Source organism: Engraulis encrasicolus, chromosome 3 (assembly GCF_034702125.1).
Source record: "Engraulis encrasicolus isolate BLACKSEA-1 chromosome 3, IST_EnEncr_1.0, whole genome shotgun sequence".
Classification (NCBI taxonomy): Eukaryota; Metazoa; Chordata; class Actinopteri; order Clupeiformes; family Engraulidae; genus Engraulis; species Engraulis encrasicolus.
Window position 1 is genome coordinate 21,298,598 of NC_085859.1, and position 21,469 is coordinate 21,320,066.

The following is a 21,469-nucleotide window of genomic DNA, read 5'->3' on the forward strand; positions in this document are numbered from 1 at the left end:
TGAGTCCTTTTCGCCCGGAATTGGAGGATTTATGCTCTGATGTCTTTTATGACATTGAAAAATCGCCCAAACAGAAGGAGAGTTTTCCCCAATATCAGCGTTTGTTGCATATTCTGCATATTTGGATGCAGTTGTGTTTCACTACTATCACACCCTTGACCCCAATGAAGAGCACAGATACAGGTAATACATGTAATAATAAATATGTGCAATAATAATTGTAGTAATAATAACAATGATAATAATAATACAATAATAGCAACACAGGTGTGGTGTATTCAAGGTTCATACAGTGTTTATTCTAATGGTTAGCTAATACATATAGCAAAACAGAAGTATGTTAAGATAATAGGCCCTGTGTGTGTGTGCGTGAACACTACAGAAGGCTTCTTCATCAAGTGTTTGAGAGACATGCGCTCACAGCAGTGTTGCCAGATTGGGCAGGTGCCCCCCCAATTGGGATGAGCGTCGGCGGGCAAAAACGGGAAAAATTGGCCATTTGGCGTTTTTTTTAAGCCGTTTTGGGCCCATAGAAGTCAATGTAATTTGTTGAATTTGGGCGGAATTTAGCGCATTTTGAGAACCTTTTGGGCAGGATTTGGTCAGACACATCTGGCAACACTGGCTCACAGTTGAGAAGGCCAGGGTAGAAGTTCTCCAGAAAGAACAGGCAGCAGCATCCCGAACCGGAACACAGGCTAACCAAGACAGAAAGGCTCACATCTCTGTACTGATTACAGAGTTTGAAAGAATGAAAGTCATGATTGACTTATACAGAGGTATCTTTTGTGCAGACTTATTGCATTTCAAATGTCGTTATTTTAGGTTAGTAAGTTTTTGTAGTCCACTGGAATATGATCAAATATCTAGGAAATAAAATACAAAGGCCTTTCCTACAACATCAGTAGCTAACTTAATGGCAACTCACTTAAAGTGAAAAAGAATGACTGAAATGATATACTCTAACTTGAATGCATACTGTTTTCTATTTACAGGGGTTCTTCCTACATTCCAGAAATTCGTCAAAAAACGTCAACATGAAAAGCCGATGGTGCATTTGTTGCATCTCGAGATGGTGGCCCTCACGAGACACCTCAGCAAATTTATGAGACCAAAGGCGATTCTCCTCACGCTGCATGCACACCAACGGCGCGGACATCCACAGTACGTCCACAGAACGTGTCCGTTATCAGTACGAAACAGTTAGCATGCATGAAAACAAATCATGCCTTGCCAGGGGCGGTTCTACCATTGGGCAAGGTCGGGCAACTGCCCGGGGCCCCGAGCTTTCAGGGGCCCCTCCGTCCCATACATCAGTTCCACATGTAATGAGCATTCGGGCTCTCGGGGCCTCACATTATAGCGCGGGGCCCCTCCGGTCGATGTAGCGGTTCCTTCGCGAGTAGAAGTCTCTGTGCAGTTAGAAGACTCTCTCAAAGTTATTAGGTAATGTTGAAACACAATATCGGCATGTTGTATATATAGCCAGTGCCACACTTCAGCACGACGGTGGGACTTAAATTTGAACTCAACATTATGCCACAAGAAAATTAATAGTAGGCTAGGCCTACTTTTAGCAACTGTAGGTCACATGGGTGGTAGAATTATACAAATAAATGTTTCAAATATAAATGAAGACCATAAAAGAACGATATTTATGTGAATTTTCTTTGATTTATTTATGTACATTGCGGCCTTGCATTGTGGGATACATTATAGCCTACCGGTAGTAGCTGTCTGGCTGTTTGGAGAGAGCGCCAGTTGCATCGGCAATGTTCTACCGTTATTTCTAATGTCAGCCTGCCCTAGAGAGCTGATTCGGGGAGCTTGTCCTTTCATGATAATAAGCCACATTAAGTCATGGTTGTCAGTGAAAACTCAGTCGTTGCCTATGTTGTAGCATGCCTATGTTGTAGCATGCCTTCTTGACCTTGTTTATGGATGTAGGCAGAACATGATTTGTGCATCTTGATAAAAAGTCCGTGTTACAAATTGCCCTGCGTTACTTTGTGCTCCGCGCTCCTTTACTTCAGAGACAGAATTGTAAAATGACCAAGTCCCTTCAATCGCCAGTGCTAGCATGAACATAATGGATATTCAGAAGATATGTTGTACAGAAGCTACAAAGAAGGCACGGTAGGGGTTTATTCCTTTCAATCATTATGTCCGCCGCAGCACAATTTTGATACCGTATCATGACATACTTCACGCATTGTTGTCATTCGGTGTAACTATAGTCAAAAGTTGATAGCTCTAATGTCGGTTCGCTGCATTTATTTCTGGTTAGCATGACGGAAGTCTAGCTGTTATATCACGTCACGAAGCAAGCTGGGTCACTTCAGAGTTGTGAGCGATATAGTTATTAGTTAGAACTAGAGAGGGGACTTGTTAACTATTCAACAGATGTGTGCACGCGCAGTTGGCGCAAGGTGCCTGTTGTTTCTCGTTTGTTGCCTAATTTCGGTTTCTGAAACACAATAGTGTCTACTTCAGTCACCGTTTCCTCTGTATTGGGTGTTCACTGGCTCAAGAGTGCAGTGTGCGTTATGGTGCACCGTGGTGTGTCGACTCGTGACTGTGTTTTCATCGGTGTGTTGTGCTATGGACTATGTTTTAGTTGAAGGGGCGCATCACCATTTTTTTTTAAATTTTTATTTTGTAATCAACCCTCTACCGCGAATTGTCTCATTCTATCTTCTTTTCCCATTTATGGAACGAGTGTGGGTCTATCCTGGCTATTTCTCACGTGTTGCAGGCTGAATGCTCACATCAACAGCATAACTAGCCTAAATCATTTGTCACCTTAAGGAGAAATTAATCTCTGCTTTTATTACATGCAGAGTTGGCTATTGTAAAAGTCACTCAGGCAGGTGCAACTTATCCACATGTTGCTGCTAGAATTCTAAATAGCAAAAGAGATCACAACACTCCAGTATTTGGTCATTTCACTGGCTACCAGTGAGGGTTTTTTGTTTTGTTTTGAGAATTTAGTTTAAAGTAGTCCTGATAGTCTTAAAGTCACTAAATGCCTTGGACCCTAAATATAGGCTATTGTGGATGTGCTTGAGCAATATCATCCTTAGATGCCTTAGGTCTTCTCTGGTAGTGTCTAGGGTCAAATCAAGTGAAATGGCATAGTCATGCTGCCTGCTGGGGCCAGCTAGATGTCCAAATAAGACCTGCCCCAACAGTATGATTTCAAAAGAAATTAAAAACAGCTTTGTTTTCATCTGCCTTTGGTGATAGTTATCTACTATCTATAGCAATATATTTTTCTCTCTTCTCTTTCTCACACTGAATGACAGTTGCGTATGATAATGTGCTATATAAATAAATAATAAATCACCGACTGCTGAGGGCCAGAGACAAAGCCTTCAGAGCAGGAGACGTAGCTGGCCTAAAGACAGCAAGGGCTAACCTGTCCCAGGGCATCAGGAAAGCAAAAAAGGAATACTCAGACAAAATAACAACACACTTCAAAGACAGCAGAGATGCACAGAGCCTGTGGCAGGGCATACAGGCCATCACGGACTATAAGCCTGCACCACGAAGCTGTGACAACAACACCTCTCTGCTAAACGACCTGAACAGTTTCTTTGCCCGCTTTGAAGCACAAAATGACACTCACCCACAGAAAACTCCCCCTCCCCCCCATGATCAACCCCTTTACCTGTCCTCTGCCAGTGTTAAGAGGACACTGGCCACCATCAACCCACGCAAAGCAGCTGGCCCAGACAACATACCAGGCCGAGTGTTGAAGGATTGTGCAGAAGAGCTGAAGGATGTCTTCACAGACATCTTTAACATCTCTCTGGAGCAAGCAGTCATCCCATCACTTTTCAAAGCTGCTACCATCATACCTGTGCCGAAGAAATCATCACCATCATGCTTCAATGACTACCGTCCTGTAGCACTGACGCCCATAATCATGAAGTGCTTCGAACGGCTAGTCCTGTCACACATCAAAGCCACCCTACCCCCCACCCTAGACCCCTACCAGTTCGCATACCGAGCCAAGCGATCCACGGAGGATGCAATTTGCTCTGCCCTCCATCCAGCCCTCACCCACTTGGACAATAAAGACTCATATGTGAGAATGCTGTTCATTGACTTCAGTTCAGCATTCAATACCATAATACCACAACAACTCATCAGAAAACTGGACAAACTAGGTTTCAGCACCTCCCTCTGCAACTGGCTGCTGGACTTCCTGATGCAAAGACCACAAGCAGTACGGGTAGGGAACAACACCTCGAGCACCCTGACCCTGAGCACGGGGGCTCCGCAAGGTTGTGTTCTCAGCCCCCTGCTGTTCACGCTGCTGACACACGACTGCACAACGACCCACAGCACTAACCATCTAGTGAAGTTTGCGGATGATACAACACTGGTGGGCCTCATCACCAAGGGCGATGAGACTCACTACAGAGAAGAAGTAGACCTGCTGGCCAGATGGTGCAAAGACAACAACCTCCTGCTGAATGTCAACAAGACCAAGGAGATTGTTGTCAACTTCCAAAGGGTCCAAAAACAACTGCCACCACTGACCATCGACGGCGATGCTGTGGAGAGAGTGAGCAGCACCAAGTTCCTTGGAGTGCACATCAGCGACGACCTCTCTTGGACCACCAACACTACATCACTGGCGAAGAAGGCCCATCAGCGTCTCTACTTCCTGCGCAAACTAAAGAAGGCAAGTGCTACACCCTCCATCATGACAACATTCTACAGAGGAACCATAGAGAGCGTCGTGTCCAACTGCATCACAGTGTGGGGAGGAAGCTGCACGGAGAAAAACAGAAAGACACTCCAGCGTGTTGTGAACACAGCGAAGAAGATCATTGGAGTACCACTCCCCTCCCTGCAGGACATTTACACCACACGCCTCACCCGGAAAGCACTGATGATCATCAAAGACACAAGCCACCCTGCACACAAACTGTTCAGCCTCCTGCCCTCTGGAAAGAGGTACAGGCGCCTCCGTTCCCGTACCACCCGGCTGGCGAGCAGCACAATGCACCAAGCGATCAAGATGCTGAACACTCAACCCACTCTCCCTCCACTGTCAGCCTCTAGCCAGCAAGGCCACTGACAACCCCCCCCCTCCACTGTCAGCCTCTAGCCAGCAAGGCCCCTGACAACCCCCCCCCCCCATCCCCCACCACCATATCTGCGACTGAACATTCCACCTGCACTACTATACTTGTGACTGAACTTTCAACCTGCACTAACTCAAAACATGCACACACACACACACACACACACACACACACACACACACACACAAGCACACTGCACTTTCTGCACTAAACCCAAACATACACACACACACACACACACACACACACACACACACACACACACACACACGAACACACACACAAGACGCACACCGCACCTTCTACCTGCACTAAACACATACACACACACACACACACACACACACACACACACACACACACACACACACACACTGCTGCTGGTGTACTTGACAGACCTTTTTATATTTATTTTCTTCAAAATGCTACTATTACCATGTCAGAACGCTATAAAGGACTTTTTTTAGGAAAAGCACAAAAACACAACAAATACCTCTTAATGTATGTCCTCTACAAGTCTTCTGTTGTCCAGTCTTGCACTTTAAATGTCTGTATGAGCACTGTCTATGTCCATACTGTCTTAAGTCCATGTATAAGTACTGTCTATGTCTATACTGTCTATGTCCTTACCTTAATTAGTCTATGTCTGTATGGGAAAGCAAGAAATGTAATTTCAAATTCTTTGTATGACCAGTGCATGTAAAGAAATTGACAATAAAACCTACTTGACTTGACTTGACTTGAATATTGATTGAATGTGGGGCCCACCTAGATAATCTTGCTTATGGGTTCCGTTGTTACGCCACTGCCTGCATACATCATCGATGATTAACTAATCATTTAAAGGGGGCCTCAAAATTGTTTCTTGCCCAGGGCCTCAGATTTCCTAAAACCGCCCCTGTGCCTTGTACACAGGAATGCGCTGTAAGCGCGGCGCATGTCCGTCCTGACTGGACATGTCCGTGTTGCTCCTTGAAAATAGAACTCGAGTCTATTTTCCTGCGCGGACGTCCGCGTTCAATGCGCGGCTCCCATTGAAAATGAATGGCTGCTGCCCGCGGATAGAACGTGGACGTTGACTGTGCAGTGTGAAAGGCAGCCCGCGAAGCTCTTGGACTCCCACTGCTCATGAAGACATTAAGGAAACGTGCCGTCCCTGTGTGCATGTACCGTCAGTCTTCAGAACATCATCAAGCTGGATATACGCACCAGGGATTCACAGCTGCCCAAACAGAAGCTCTCAGTTGGACAGTTCTCCTTCAATGCCATGAACAAAGCCTGGGTGCAAAGGAAGGTATGGGTGGAGAAATGACATTCAAAATAATATGGACTGTGCCTTGTTAGTAACATGTAGTCAATCAAGGCATGCGGTGATGTCTGGGCTGGGCGTGATTTCGCAATATCCGACATGGAAGTTGAAACCAACTTCACCGTGACAGAACTTGGCTGCATCACTCACGGTCTGCCTACATCTGCAAAACCAAATAAATGCCAAATGCCAAATATTTCGCTACACTTTGCTTCTACCACGAACAAAGCTACACTCTAGACCTACAAGAAATAAACATTTTTGTCTGAAGGACGGCATTTTCAAACGGCTTTGATCTAATAATGTTTCACTGTTCAGATTTGTAGCTCACTTGTCAAAATACTTGCTCACGTTTGCACGTTGTGCACGGAGACACATAGTTCTACACACACAGCGGATGAGGAGGGCTTCGGTTGCTCTATTTATTTCGTATGAAATCTTCACACATCGTATGGTTCCGTCTTATTTCTTAATTAATAAGTGAGCTCCGTTGTTGTCAGGACGCCTTAGCTTCACACTTATCGAAGAGTGGTAAATAAATGCACAATTTACCAAGCTGAGCCCAGACTGGTGAACACTTAAAAGCACAAACATATTTCTAGCACTATAGAAGACGTACCTAAGCAGTAGTTCAGGTACTCAAAATCCGATCAAAAGGTCAAAACGTAAAAATGACAGCGGAGACCGGAGACAGTGACCAGTGGTTCATTTCGCTTGTTTGGAGTGGGACATCTCGCGCATCAATTCTATATCGCGCGCGACTACGTTATAACTTTGTAACAAGTTATGGAACCATTGCCGTGTTTCTGATACAGTGGCCACGAGAGGCAGAGGTAGACTTGCCAACAAAAGATCAATAGAATGTCGCTCAAAATTATAATGACAATGTCTGTATGGTCTCTGCCTACACCCCCCCCCCCCCCCCCCAAAAAAAAAAAAAAAACTCATCGGATCTACACGATTCACGTAAGTGTTTTGGGATCAAAACGGCGAATTTCGCCAAAAGGTGACAAGTTTGCAGGTATGCATACCTCACCCTCATAGGTCCCCTGCAATCCGAAGTCGATGCTATCTTTCTCTATCTCTATTCTATCTCTGCACTTGGATATCAGTGGTTGCAACACCCTGTAAGAATTGTGTTATTTCTAAACAAACGGTGCACTATCAAACTTCTCTGTGCCTGGATTTACATGTCAACAATCCCGCGACTCAACGGAATGAACATTTAAGTAATTTTGAGGCCCGCAAATGGGTGAAAAGTACAGGTCTATATAATAAGGATGCAGGGCTCCAGACTAACGTTTTGCACTGGTTGCACTGGTGCACCAGCACAAAATTTAGGTGCACCCAAATGTCTTCACCACCCCATACACACGCACCTCAGCTTTAAAGGAGAATTCCGGCCAGTTTGGATTAATATCCCATCTTGGGTGGACCGAGGGAAAGGGATGAAATAGTCCGGCAGCCAAAAGCCAAATATCAGCCGAACCCAGTTTCGTCTGATAAAGTTTTTTTCTTTGCAGTTTGTGGTTGCTTAAGGTGTACCTATTAAGATTCCAGACGATGCCCGGTGATATCCCTTGAGCATTTTCAGATATTGAGCCTTTTATGCTTGATGTGCTGCAGCCATAGATTACAACAGTGTTTGGCTCCCAATTCATGTTATGCTGACCAAATACCCTATACCATACTTATTTTGTGTTTGTTTACATGGTAGGATGTGTATAAGAACAGGTGGTGAGGTATGGACATCAGTGGGGGTGGGGTCATGCATGTTTGGGGGCGGGGCATTCACCCAAAAAGCCTGATTTTCCAAGTCGGAGACACAAAGGCCAACATTTCGCCAAACGTGGCTTTATATCTCATAGTGGGTTGTTTGGTTTTGCTGTTTGTAGTTGTCCAACACTTACCCATCAGGATAAGAGTGGGTGATGTGCCAATTTCAGATATTAACCCTTTCATGTTGATTTCGCTGCAGCCATAGCCCGCAAGCTTTTGACAGCTTCATAACTGCACTATGATTAACCATAGAGCATTCTGGGTGGTAGGCCTGCCACATCAAAGTGGAGAAAGTGTCCTCGTACCAAATACATTTTAGACAATTACATAACTAGCTGTTTGTCAAGCAGAAATATGTAACATTTAGGCGAATATTGGTGGTGTCAGCTCAGACATACCCAGAAAGGATTACTAATTCAACACAGAATTTCACCATTTCATACATTGCTATTTACTCTTCCTGTGCTGTTGTAACACAAAATAAAAATTGTAAGTAATAATTACATAATTTTTGGCTGATTATTTGTTTGCCTACAAAGTACATAATTTCAGTGGTGGTCGTATTAACATGGAAAGAGATAAAATTAAAAATGTAAATCCACAAAATGACATTGTAATTGACCTTTTACCAGCCCATGCCATATCAGGGTGTGACACTGCGGCATCCTATTTTGGTATTGGTAAAGGCTTTGTTATCAAGACCCTAAAAGCTGGATATCACTTGACATCAATTGGTAATGTGCTGGCACCATTCCAACAACTTTCCAGTAGGGCTGGTAAAATAATATTCGAAATTCGAATATTATTCGAATATGGAAAAAATATGTATATTCGAACGCAAAAATGAATATTCGAATAATTTACGAAATATATTGCGCAGGGCAGCGCGCGCATTGATTCTCCTAAGTGTCCATGGTGCGTCCCTTACTGGCCTGTGTGTAGCTGCTGCAGTCACATGTCACAACAAGGAAGCAAGGCGAGTTGCTTTGATAGAGAGTAGCTTCGTGCAGATTGTTTTGACATTTGAGTTCTTATTGCTGTTCGAACCACATTGTAAGAAGTTGTCGTCTCTCGTGAATGACTTACAACGTGGAGCTCTACACCCCCACTCCAAACTATGCACGGAATAAAAGTGAGCCGAGTGATAAAGTGGTATGGAAGCTGGCGAGGTGTGCGTTAGCACCATGAAGTCGCAATATAGCTTTTTTGTAGCTACAGATAAGCGACTGTTCTTTACATTTTTTTTGCACCGTCATACACAAATGCTGGCTTAAGATAAAGCGACAAGAGGCAGTCACGAATTGCTTGAATTGGGCACGAGATGCACGAGACCAAAGCAGGGGGCATCAAGGAATTTGTCAAAGCAGCAATGGAATCAAGCGAGGTACAGCCCAAATTTTAGTTGGAGAGGTTGGGTGACGCTAGTGTGTGTGGGTGTGGGTGTGGGTGAGTGAGAGAGAGGGAGCGTGCATCCGCGAAGGTGCCGTTGTGAAAGACTATCTGGGTCCCCCGTACCAACTCCAGGTGATAGAAACACAGCGTTTGGTCAAAACGAAAGTCTATCAATCCTGGTCTGAATGAATACGCCCTAAATTAAGAGTGACATTTAGGCTACTTACGACCAAACAACATTGCTTGTTGCTTCTAACATCTACAGTCGCCAGTTACGGACCAAGATAGTCTTTCACACCGTGTTTGCCTGATTCTCATTAACGTTCAAAGTGTTGCGCCACTAGGAGGGCGGGCACAGCCTGGCTAGTGCAGTGTGTCTACTTTCCCACTTCGAGTTTGTAACACTAATTGTATCTATTCGATCTCCAGCATAAAATAAACGGGTAGAACGATATGCAATAGCCTTTTCCCCATTGTTTAAAGTGTCTATTCCGTGCACAGTGCTCGTTTTTTGCGTGATTTTCTCCGCGGGAAAAAAAATCATTAATAATAATATTCGAATATATTCGATATTCGGACCATATTTTAAGACACATATTCGAATTTAATTTCTGGGGAATGTTACCAGCCCTACTTTCCAGTGAGGCCACTAACTTTGTGTCGGCATGTTATAGCATTCCAGACAGTATCAGCATGTCACATACAAGGTTGGTGGTATGGGGAAAAAGAATGGGAAAGGTCATTTATCTTCACCTAACCTGGCTGCTCTTCCACCAACAACAGAGGCATTTCTTGAGAATGTGAAAAGGGCTCATTTTCAAGCAATATTGTGGAGGACATTGGTTCACACTCCACCTGAACTATCTCCTGAAGCATTTGGATGGAAGAAAGACCCATGCAACAAAGCACTGATACCAATAAGTGTTCCAGAAAATGTCAAAGTGGCACCAGACTACATTTTACAGATGATCAGATGTGGTTGCAAGAGTAAAAGCCCCTGCAATTCTAAGAAATGTAGCTGTGCTGTAAACAGTGTGCCTTGCACCATTTTCTGTGCATGTTTTCGGCTGGGATGCTGCTAGGGTGGCCATCGGTCCGTTTTTACGACCTGTTTACGACGTTTGTGTGTCCCTCTCTTTGTCTTTCCTCTCCTCCTCGCCTTGTGCTTATGGCCTCGATATACGAGGCAACGTCATTGACACAAACTAGATTGACAGACGGTCGTGTTTCCGATATCTGCGTCCGCCATGTTACTCCAGATTGTACTACAGACCCCGCACAACAAATTAACTGTATTGCTGTACTGGCAACGCATAGTGCAAGCAAGTTTGTCCGCTGAATGCATTTACAACGAGGGCTCTCATAACTTTTCAACCAGGGCAAAGAAAGCGTCTTTCTGCACGGGCGCTCTCTGTATTTTGAGCTCGTGCTGTTGCTATGGTTATCCAAGCGTCTGCAGGAAAAAAAATGCTGACAGAAGCGGCTGCCTCTCGTTTTAAAACACAGCTGATCAACACACTCCTGACATTTACTTTCAGTAAAGTACTTCAAATAAATTGTAGGCTATGCACATCATGCATGCATGAAAAAGATGAAATAAATACAGACTACATCAACGGAGGGATTGTCTATCGTATAGCCTACTCTACTGTCTCTGATACAACGTTAAATTAGTTGTTCTGATGAGTCCTTTATCGGAGTGGGGATGTAGGTGTAATGAAATGCGAAAATCCTTCCCAAAACATCTTGTTTTAGAACTAAAACTGTTTTTGGTAGCCGAGTTAGTCGAGGTAAGATGGCAGCGCAGCTTCCTCATTCCAGCCTGCTGTTTAGAATGACACGAAGTCTGGGAGTGACACGAAGGCGGGGAGTCAGCCAGTTGAAGCCACGGGTACTGCGCAAGGACGCTAGTGTAGCATAGTGGCTTTTAGTTGAATTAATTAAGTTGGAAATACTAATTTTAGTTGTTAATCCCGACTACGCCACCAGGGGGACACCCTGGAAAATGAGTTAAGCTCAATGATACTATTAAGGCAACACAGGTTCGGTCACTCTACAGGACAAAGACGTGAGATACAAAAATACAATTTATTTTCTGTACACAGTTATTCAACATTTAAAACTGTACATTACATATTCATGGTCCATGAGCCTTGGACAGATCACCTTGCCAGGAGTAGCTAGGTGCAATGGGCATACAATTCGTGCACTTTCCAAATGGGAACAAAAACAAAATATTAAAACAGCATGCACATTAAGCACGTCCAAAATGACCACACAATTTGATATAACACGGATCTTAACATTAAATAAAAGCAAGTCATGCAAATGTAAGGGTTCTTCACACACAGCATGCAATCAAATGAAACAAACAAAGGAGATGCAGTTCATGTACACGACCCGCACACTGGCCTAAAAGAGGGAAGGTGTAGCGCACCGGCTTATTGACCGTCCATACAATTAGCACTACAAGATGTCTCGCGCAGTAGGCTGACTGCGCGTCGTTGGGGAAAACCAGCGACCGTCACCGTCGCTGGCTTGGATGCACGGAGAATGACGCGCACCGGAACAACACAGGTGGACAAGACAGCAACCTGGCAGGGGCGCAGCCTATCCAAACAGCCACCTCACCTGTGAAGGTGAGCAAATACCTATTAGGATCTTAACACGGAAACACAGCGACACACAACGTACAGGGACAGAAAACTCTACTATGCACCTACCAGGCGAATGGAATAGAATAGGGCAAAGAGGAGAGTTGCAATCACAATCAACCACGGTCGTCCTTTGGTTACCCAGACCGCTCACACACGCCGTTGCAGGACGGCAGTCAACGATGAGCACGCAACTACAAGAGAACGTAGATTAGCACCAGTATGCCTACACACTGAGCCAACAATCAGGTTACACAATAGAAGCGTTAACTCACCAGTCCAAACATTCATACTTTCATAACGCACTTCAACTCCTCGCGCATCGCGCCACCAAACCAAACAGGCACCCCGGAAGACAGCAATTACGCACCCATGGGACTGGTGACGTTAAATAGGAAGTGGCACAGCCAGATCCACCAATACGAGACGACTCAGGGGAATAATTTGACGAGACCATGAGGGTACACCTGCTACATTATACCCCAGCCTTTTGCGTCGTCGCCCCGACGACGAGCTTGTCTTTCCAACCACCGGGTATCCTATGCCAACACACACCCGCGCACACACACGCACACAGGCGCGCGCAATCACACATTCATTCCGATCAAATGGGCCAACACAAACACACACACGCACACGCACGCGCACACACAATGCAAAATGACACAGTCGGGTCTCAAGCCTGACTGAGGTGCACCCCATGCACCGGACCCACGCGCAGAGGACGGCCCCGTGCCCCTTGTTCGAGCTACCGGAGAAGGTTGGGTAGTTGGTACCCGCCGGCCGTCACACTCCCGAGCAAAGTGACCGGGTTCCCGGCACCTCCAACATACCAAGTCGCTCCTTGGCCTTGGTAGGGGCGACTGCAGCGTGTCAACAAGCTGTGACAGCCGGTCAATCTGCGCCTGTCGCTGCTTTAACATATCCAACAGCTCGCCCCACTCCCCGCGTTCTTCCTCCATTACGCGGCTTGACAACAAAATAAAACGTGGTCAAGCGAACCTACATGCGCTGTCTCAAAAACAAAACAAACAAAACAAAAAGCAAAACGGGGTTTGTTTAGTCAGGCTGCTGTCTTGTCCACACCACAACCACAGTACAGAAACACAGGTCACCATTAACTCACGTCTTTTCCATGAAAGAATGTACTCCTGCCGTCTACGTCAATTGTAGCATAGTGGCTTTTAGTTGAATTAATTAAGTTGGAAATACTAATTTTAGTTGTTAATCCCGACTACGCCACCAGGGGGACACCCTGGAAAATGAGTTAAGCTCAATGATACTATTAAGGCAACACAGGTTCGGTCACTCTACAGGACAAAGACGTGAGATACAAAAATACAATTTATTTTCTGTACACAGTTATTCAACATTTAAAACTGTACATTACATATTCATGGTCCATGAGCCTTGGACAGATCACCTTGCCAGGAGTAGCTAGGTGCAATGGGCATACAATTCGTGCACTTTCCAAATGGGAACAAAAACAAAATATTAAAACAGCATGCACATTAAGCACGTCCAAAATGACCACACAATTTGATATAACACGGATCTTAACATTAAATAAAAGCAAGTCATGCAAATGTAAGGGTTCTTCACACACAGCATGCAATCAAATGAAACAAACAAAGGAGATGCAGTTCATGTACACGACCCGCACACTGGCCTAAAAGAGGGAAGGTGTAGCGCACCGGCTTATTGACCGTCCATACAATTAGCACTACAAGATGTCTCGCGCAGTAGGCTGACTGCGCGTCGTTGGGGAAAACCAGCGACCGTCACCGTCGCTGGCTTGGATGCACGGAGAATGACGCGCACCGGAACAACACAGGTGGACAAGACAGCAACCTGGCAGGGGCGCAGCCTATCCAAACAGCCACCTCACCTGTGAAGGTGAGCAAATACCTATTAGGATCTTAACACGGAAACACAGCGACACACAACGTACAGGGACAGAAAACTCTACTATGCACCTACCAGGCGAATGGAATAGAATAGGGCAAAGAGGAGAGTTGCAATCACAATCAACCACGGTCGTCCTTTGGTTACCCAGACCGCTCACACACGCCGTTGCAGGACGGCAGTCAACGATGAGCACGCAACTACAAGAGAACGTAGATTAGCACCAGTATGCCTACACACTGAGCCAACAATCAGGTTACACAATAGAAGCGTTAACTCACCAGTCCAAACATTCATACTTTCATAACGCACTTCAACTCCTCGCGCATCGCGCCACCAAACCAAACAGGCACCCCGGAAGACAGCAATTACGCACCCATGGGACTGGTGACGTTAAATAGGAAGTGGCACAGCCAGATCCACCAATACGAGACGGCTCAGGGGAATAATTTGACGAGACCATTAGGGTACACCTGCTACATAGGTTAGATAGTTAAGGGGCGGGGTTGTCCGGCCGAAGTCCGGACAGGTGGTCACCCTAGATGCTGCCGAACCAATGTTGTGTGAGCTTTACTGTGTGTGTGTGTGTGTGTGTGTGTGTGTGTGTGTGTGTGTGTGTGTGTGTGTGTGTGTGTGTGTGTGTGCGTGCGTGTGCGTGTGCGTGTGCGTGTAGTGTATATAATGTAGGCATAGGTGTTTTAGGTGTTAAGGACTCTGTATGTTGTATAGGTGTAGACAGGTCTTTCTGTTCGAATTTAAATGCATGTACATGTCTTATTTGATGGCTTTATGGACTTTTAAGTGATCATTTAATACCAGTCAGGATACACTGGATTGACTTAATTTTTTGACTCAACAGTATATATAATGTATAGCTGTTTTCCTATGTTTAGATCTCTCTCTCTCTCTCTCTCTCTCTCTCTCTCTCTCTCTCTCTCTCTCTCTCTCTCTCTGAGCGTGCTGTACTGTATGTTGCAGTGTATATAGGTCTTTCTGTGTAAATTTAAATGCATGTACAGATCTTATTTGATGGCTTTATGGATTTAAGTGATCATTCAATACCAGTCTGGATACACTGGATGTATGTCATTTCTTTACTCATCTTTTGGAACAGCCAACGACTGCTCACCAGTTACCCCCACACTCTGTTGTTCTTTTTTTTTGGGGGGGTGTTCTTTTATGTTGGCTATTTGTGGTAGGCTACCTACCGGCGATGTTGTCATGTATGTTGTCATGATGTGATGTTATGCAGGATCTCATAATGCACAATCCGTTCCATACTTTACAGTCTTATTCTAAGCAATGTTGTGAATGTTTTTACTGAGGCATTTGTTGATATGTCATTCATGACCTGATTTATATGACTATATGCATAAAAATAGGCCGAAATCGCATTTCTTAAGGTTATTAGCAGTATTTTCTCTGTACCTGGATAATAAAAGGAGATAGCCACAATTAACCACAGTAAATATTCTTGTATGTACGATATTAACAAAATAAAAAAGGACTTTTGAAGCTGGCATTTTCAGGTGGTCAGATTCATTGCATCAAAATATATGCAAATTAGTGCATATTTAATTAGATAATAGCCTAATTAGCATATTTAAACATAAAATATAGAAAACTTGTAATACATTTTTTTCTCCAATTCATACGAGTAATCATCTGATAAAGTTTCATATTGATATCTGCAAGTTAAAAAAAATACCCTATTCACCTACAGTGTCTCGCCTTATTTGTGGGATTGCTGTTGTGAAAGGGTTAATTATTACCCCATATTGGGTTTGTTTCAATAAGGGCAGTGTTAAGGCAGTCCAATGTGAATGTTTTTCAGGTAATATAAGCAATTTGGTACATTTTGTAACATTATTCACAGTAATATTAGGTGTCTTTAGTTTTTTGTCATAATTTGCATTTATGGGACAATAAAGGCTCAAAATCTGGAAATGCTCAAGGGATATCACCGGGCATCGTCTGAAATCTTGAAGACTTGCCTAAAATCTATCTGATAAAGCAAAAAAAAAAACTTTATCAAAGAAATCTGGGTTCAACCCCACGGCTCCCGGACTAAAAGGCAAAACCGCGAGAAATGTTCATGCCTGCTGCGCAAAGTTGTTCAATTGCGCTGTTTTCGGTTAAAACCTGACCCTTCGGGCACGTATTTGACCTGTTTTAAAGCTCCTAGTGTGCATTAAAACCCTTTTGAACGCTTTGGCCGTGGTGTGTGGGTCCATACAAGTCGATCTAGTGGTTCACATTTCCATTTGGTAGCATAGGTACGATACAACAGGAGTTTTCAAAAGTGGCGCACCTACCTCTTTCAGCTTCCGCCTTCCAACTACGTCCGCAAAATGGTTTGCCAAAGTGATACTTCATAGTAATCCATTTTATTTTTGTCCACCAAAGACGAGCCACAAGAAACATATTCACATGTTTTCATGTCCTGAGTTGTTATTGTCGCGCAGATTCACTTCTCTGTCACTGAACGCAGTTTAGTGACGTCACGGTGTCACATGACTCCTGGAAGGAATAATTATTTATCTGTAACAAATATTCTGGTTCGAAAAAGATAACCATGGCCACCAAACTCTTCAATTGAACTACCCCAACGGAGGATCCATCTCAAAATATCAAAACAGTATATTACGACAGCGCCTCTCTTTCTCGCTTATGTATAATAACTGGATGAGCGAATGGCGTTCCTTCCTTGCCGACTGATAGGCAGTATGTAGCCTGCCCTAGTCGCTATCAAAAAACTCTCACAGAAGTCCCGACAGACTAGCGCGTCACCTGTTTGGCCAGCTCTGCAAGCGGCTGAAACGGGCTATTATCCGCGCACCCGTCTGCGTTTTTGTGTGGCTATGTTTAATATCCGCTCAAGCCATTTCGTTTTCCCCCGTGATTGTGACTCGCTCATGTTTAAAATATCCTCAAGTCATTTCGCTGTTTTTACCGTGATTGTATCTCTCTCATCCGTTGCAAAACTGGTTGAGAACACAAAACTCGCTGGCACATGTGAACTCGGATAGTTGAGCGAAGTCGAACATTCTATTCTGAAACGTCGGGCTGCCTGTGAACAAGGAAGGGGGACACAGCTACCGCTAGTTCAGCGGAGTTGAAGGAATGACAGCATCGACATGTTTTATTGCGTGATGATGGGCCACTACTGTAGAATGACTATTCATTTTATGTCCATTAAAACGGTTGTTTGGTAATTGATTTTGTTCTACTGATGGCTGGTCGCACCGGTGCGCCTAAAAATATTTTTTAGGCGCACCATTGAAAAAAATGGGCGCATATGCGACCAAATTGGTCGCACTCTGGAGCCCTGGGCTGGATTCGATGCCCGGATTAACCACGGCAAACATCCTATGTTAGCATCGGCTAACTAGCACTTGACTTCGGATTGCAGGGGACCTATGAGGGTGAGGTATGTGGCAAAAGTTATCGTTCAGCATCACTAGTTAACACTACGTAACCCATTTCACACCGGATTACCCCTTTAAGTTGAGGGATGCCAGTGCAGGTGTCAGGTACCCAACCCTGTCTAAGCTTGTCAGGGCTCTTCTGTCAATTTTTACAGGACACTTGTTGAAAGGGTCCTTCAATTTAATGAATGACTGTAGCAGGCCTACTTTGACAATTTGGGCTGAAGCCCACACCCGACTACGCCAGCCCTGAGGGCTATTCCCCCCAGAGCAAAAGTTAAGTTAACTTGGAGAATAGTGAAGATACACTTTAAGTAAGGCACACTGGTTCACAGATACTCAGAGGCAAGAGAAGTATGCTTCCCCGACAAAATGGATATTTATTTCACACAAAGGTCCACAGTACATCACAACCCCACAACACAGTTGACCCCTTTTCCCCCCCACACACACACATGCATACACACCCACACACACTCCCAGTACACGGGCAACACTGCCCCAATGCTCACAGGCCCTAGGGCCTGATCCACGACCGTGGAGAGAGATAACGAGAACTAAGCGGTAGGGGGGAGTAGCGGAGCAGGCCCCGCCCCAAACGGTACACGTTGGCGAAAGAAAAGACAGAAACTCAAAACACACTCAAAAAGAAGAAAATAAGTCACACCATAGAAATAAATCAAAGAAGAAATTAAAAAAATTTAATCACACAATTAATACGCTACGATCGAAAAATCCAACTCAAATCACCCATGTGCTCACAGCAAAGGAAAGTGCAGAATTCCACCACCTGGGACGCCAACAGCACACGCTGGGATGAGGGGTCGGTCTCCTGTCCCAAAAGAGAGAGAGAGAAGAGCGAGAGAGAAGAGGAGAGAGAGAGAGGACAGTGGTACAATTATTCACAGGGAGTAATGCACACAAACTCCTGCCACTAGTATTGTGGCAATGCTTAAATGTTAATACTGTCCGATAGAAAAAGGAGAGAGAAGAACAGAGAGAGAAAGGACAGTGATTAGGGATGGTACAAACCGCACCGAAAACCGAAACCGTACAATTCACACACCATACCGAACCGTGAAATGCAGGCTGTGGCAAACCGCAATTCATGTGCCCAGAAAAATATGTAAAACTAGGAGTATCTTATCCACTCTCTCTGATTAACACATTAGCATACAAGACCAATCAGAGGGTGACACAATTAAAATAACACCATGTTCACAGTATAAGCCTATACAAACCATATGTAGGATATTTAGTGATAAGTCTGATTCTATTAGCCAATTGAAAGAGGTCATTTGGAACGCTCAGACAGCGCACATCAGCTGACGACAGCTGATTCAACTTGCGCATCATCACTTTATAATTGCAGTTATATAAACATGGTTTAATATTCCCATGCACCATCTATCATGAACCAAAAAAAAAGAGAACCGTATAGAACCGAAAACCGTGACCTTGATACCGTGATATGAACCGAACCGTGAACTTTGTGAACCGTTCCACCCCTAACAGTGATACACTCATTCACCATAAGTAATGCACACAAACTCCTGCCACTAGTATTGTGGCAATGCTTAAATGTTAATACTGCCCGATAGGAAGAGAAAGAGAGAGGGGTGAGAGAGAGAAGAAGAGACAGTGATACAATTATTCACAGTAAGTAATGCGCACAAACTCCTGCCACTAGTATTGTGGCAATGCTTAAAGGTAAATACTAAATGTGAGGGGACAATGCAGACTGGACCCCACCAAGTACCATGCGATAGCCCAACCCACAAAGGGGAACAAATAGTACACTCCAAATCACGCTCCCTTATGTTATAATAAGATTGGCAGAAGGCACGTCCTGGGAGACGGACTTATCAGTGTTTTCGAGTATTTGATATACACATGGACCACAGAAATAAACAACATGGACAAGAGGCACTCAGACACGCAGTCACAGGTGTGCGTTCCCTTATCAAAGGTAGCGAGAGCCCGCCGGGTTGACGAATCCCGAGCGTGAGCCGGATCGAAACAAAACAGCAGCCACCGAAGCCGTGGGAGGTCGAGGGACAGAATCTCCAAGTAGCCGCAGATCTGTTAAGTTAATAACAAAACCACACTAAGTTATCAGGTTCACTAATGCCCCATGCTAGCAGCAAGGCGAGGAAGGGATACATACCGTTAGGCTGGAGATGGTTCTACAAGGCCACTATCCATTGTGAGCTCCGAACACAAACGCGCCACATTCCGCTGCTGTTCCAAAACCAAAGGAGAGGAATTAGACAAGGGCTACACCATGCAATCTAAGCAACCCACCGAGTCCTACGGTAACTTACCTAGCATCCAGAGACAATGCCACAAAGCTAGCCACCCCACGAGTCAGCTGGCAGCTTCCCACAGGGCAACGCAACCCCTCTGGCAACCGAGGCACCAACGCACCGTTTGGATACACTGCAGAGCAAGCGAATTACGCAGTCAGAAAAAGGTCATCAAAGCAGCCAAAACTACCAGACAGGCACAACGCACTCACCACGCGATAGCCTTCGGCCTTCCACGCCAAATCCCACGACGAAACCAGGACTGTTCTCCCCGAATGAAACCAGGCATGTGCCAACCTCCAGGCCAAGCCCCTTAAATACCGCCCATAATAATCAGTGTGCACCTATTTCCCAGCTCTGGTATCCATGCAATTGCGCATCCCGTCACATGACATTCGGGAGTCTGACAGGTGCTCAATGAATGTGGAGACGTATGAGGGCCTGGCAGTGATCAAGTCAACACTGAAGGCAAGGGAATGGACTCCTTCCACCATGAGCATCGACCAGTCGTTGAGGCGACCTTGCCTATCTTCCTTTCAGAGCTATCAGCAACATTTGAAGAAGAAAAAAGATGCTTCACATGCCCTACAGCAGCAAAGGCTGAGTGTGGCAGCAAGGGTGCTGTCCTCAAAGGAGGCAAGCAAACTTGCTCAACTCGGAAAAAGAGAAGACCAACACAACTGACATCTGCGCCGGCTCTCACCACACAAGCCACCACCTCTCGTAAAGCGTGCTCTTCTGTTCCCCAGGCCCTGAAAAGGAAAAGAGCTCAACCAGCTCACATCGCACAAGCCACCACCCAAGCATCTTCTCCTCAAAACACCCCCTCTATTCAAGCCATCACCTCTCAAGCCACCACCTCTAACCCCACACAAGCCACGCCACCTGCCATCACCCTCTCAGGTTAAGCATCCTCTCCTCAAAACACGCTTTCTGCTCAAGCCACCACCTCTAACCCTACACAAGCAACGCCACCTGCACCAAGATTTTTCTCTCTGTTTTATCAGACAAAGCCATCTTCAAACACCTTGAAAAAGAAAAGAAAAGTTCCAAGGACAAGGAATCTTCAAAGAAGAAATAGTAGCCAAATGGGAGAAATGGTAATTTGTTTAAGGTGCACCGTGCAATATTTTTTTTGTAGTTTCCAGCATTCATGCTGCCCATTCACAAATGTTACCCTTTTCATTTAATACTTACCACCACCACCAAATTCTAAGTATTCATTATGACTGGAAAAATTGCAATTTTCATGCATGAAAGGGGTCCGCTTCTCCGTGGTCCGCCATTTTGAATGTTCAGAAATAGACTTTCTTAGCTGCAAAACTTATTGAACTTTGGTCATACTAGTAAAAATTGGTTTATTATTTATTATAAAGTCATACAAAGATCCAATTGCGCAATAGGCAGCACAGTCTCAATGAGCAGCGTGGTTGCAGTACCCATTCTGGCCACATCCTACACAGTGCATCTTTAACCACTACTTTATTTTTCTTGTCCTACTGTTGAAACCATATTGTGTAATATTTGTTACACAATAGTTACAACAATAGTATTTTGGAGTAGTATTGCCCCCTACTGACCTGTCTTGGTCATGGCT

General features: G+C 44.8%; 1 protein-coding gene and 2 long non-coding RNA genes across 3 annotated transcripts; 1 reads left to right on the forward strand and 2 right to left on the reverse strand.

Annotated features, from left to right (window-relative positions):
• Nucleotides 1-164: 164 nt before the first annotated feature.
• LOC134444070 (uncharacterized) lies at nucleotides 165-20,780 on the forward strand. The gene is made up of 7 exons (XM_063193543.1): nucleotides 165-183; nucleotides 633-779; nucleotides 996-1,138; nucleotides 6,283-6,408; nucleotides 17,646-17,754; nucleotides 20,261-20,508; nucleotides 20,622-20,780. Exons 1-7 carry the CDS (start codon nucleotides 165-167, stop codon nucleotides 20,778-20,780), a joined length of 951 nt encoding a protein of 316 aa, XP_063049613.1.
• On the reverse strand, nucleotides 11,629-12,620 carry LOC134445848 (uncharacterized). Its single transcript, XR_010034362.1, has 3 exons — nucleotides 12,509-12,620; nucleotides 12,303-12,427; nucleotides 11,629-12,210 (listed from the first exon to the last, which is right to left on the reverse strand). It is a non-coding gene; the product is annotated as an uncharacterized LOC134445848 (long non-coding RNA).
• Nucleotides 13,409-14,583, reverse strand: LOC134445847 (uncharacterized). The gene is made up of 3 exons (XR_010034361.1): nucleotides 14,420-14,583; nucleotides 14,214-14,338; nucleotides 13,409-14,121 (listed from the first exon to the last, which is right to left on the reverse strand). It is a non-coding gene; the product is annotated as an uncharacterized LOC134445847 (long non-coding RNA).
• Nucleotides 20,781-21,469: the final 689 nt, after the last annotated feature.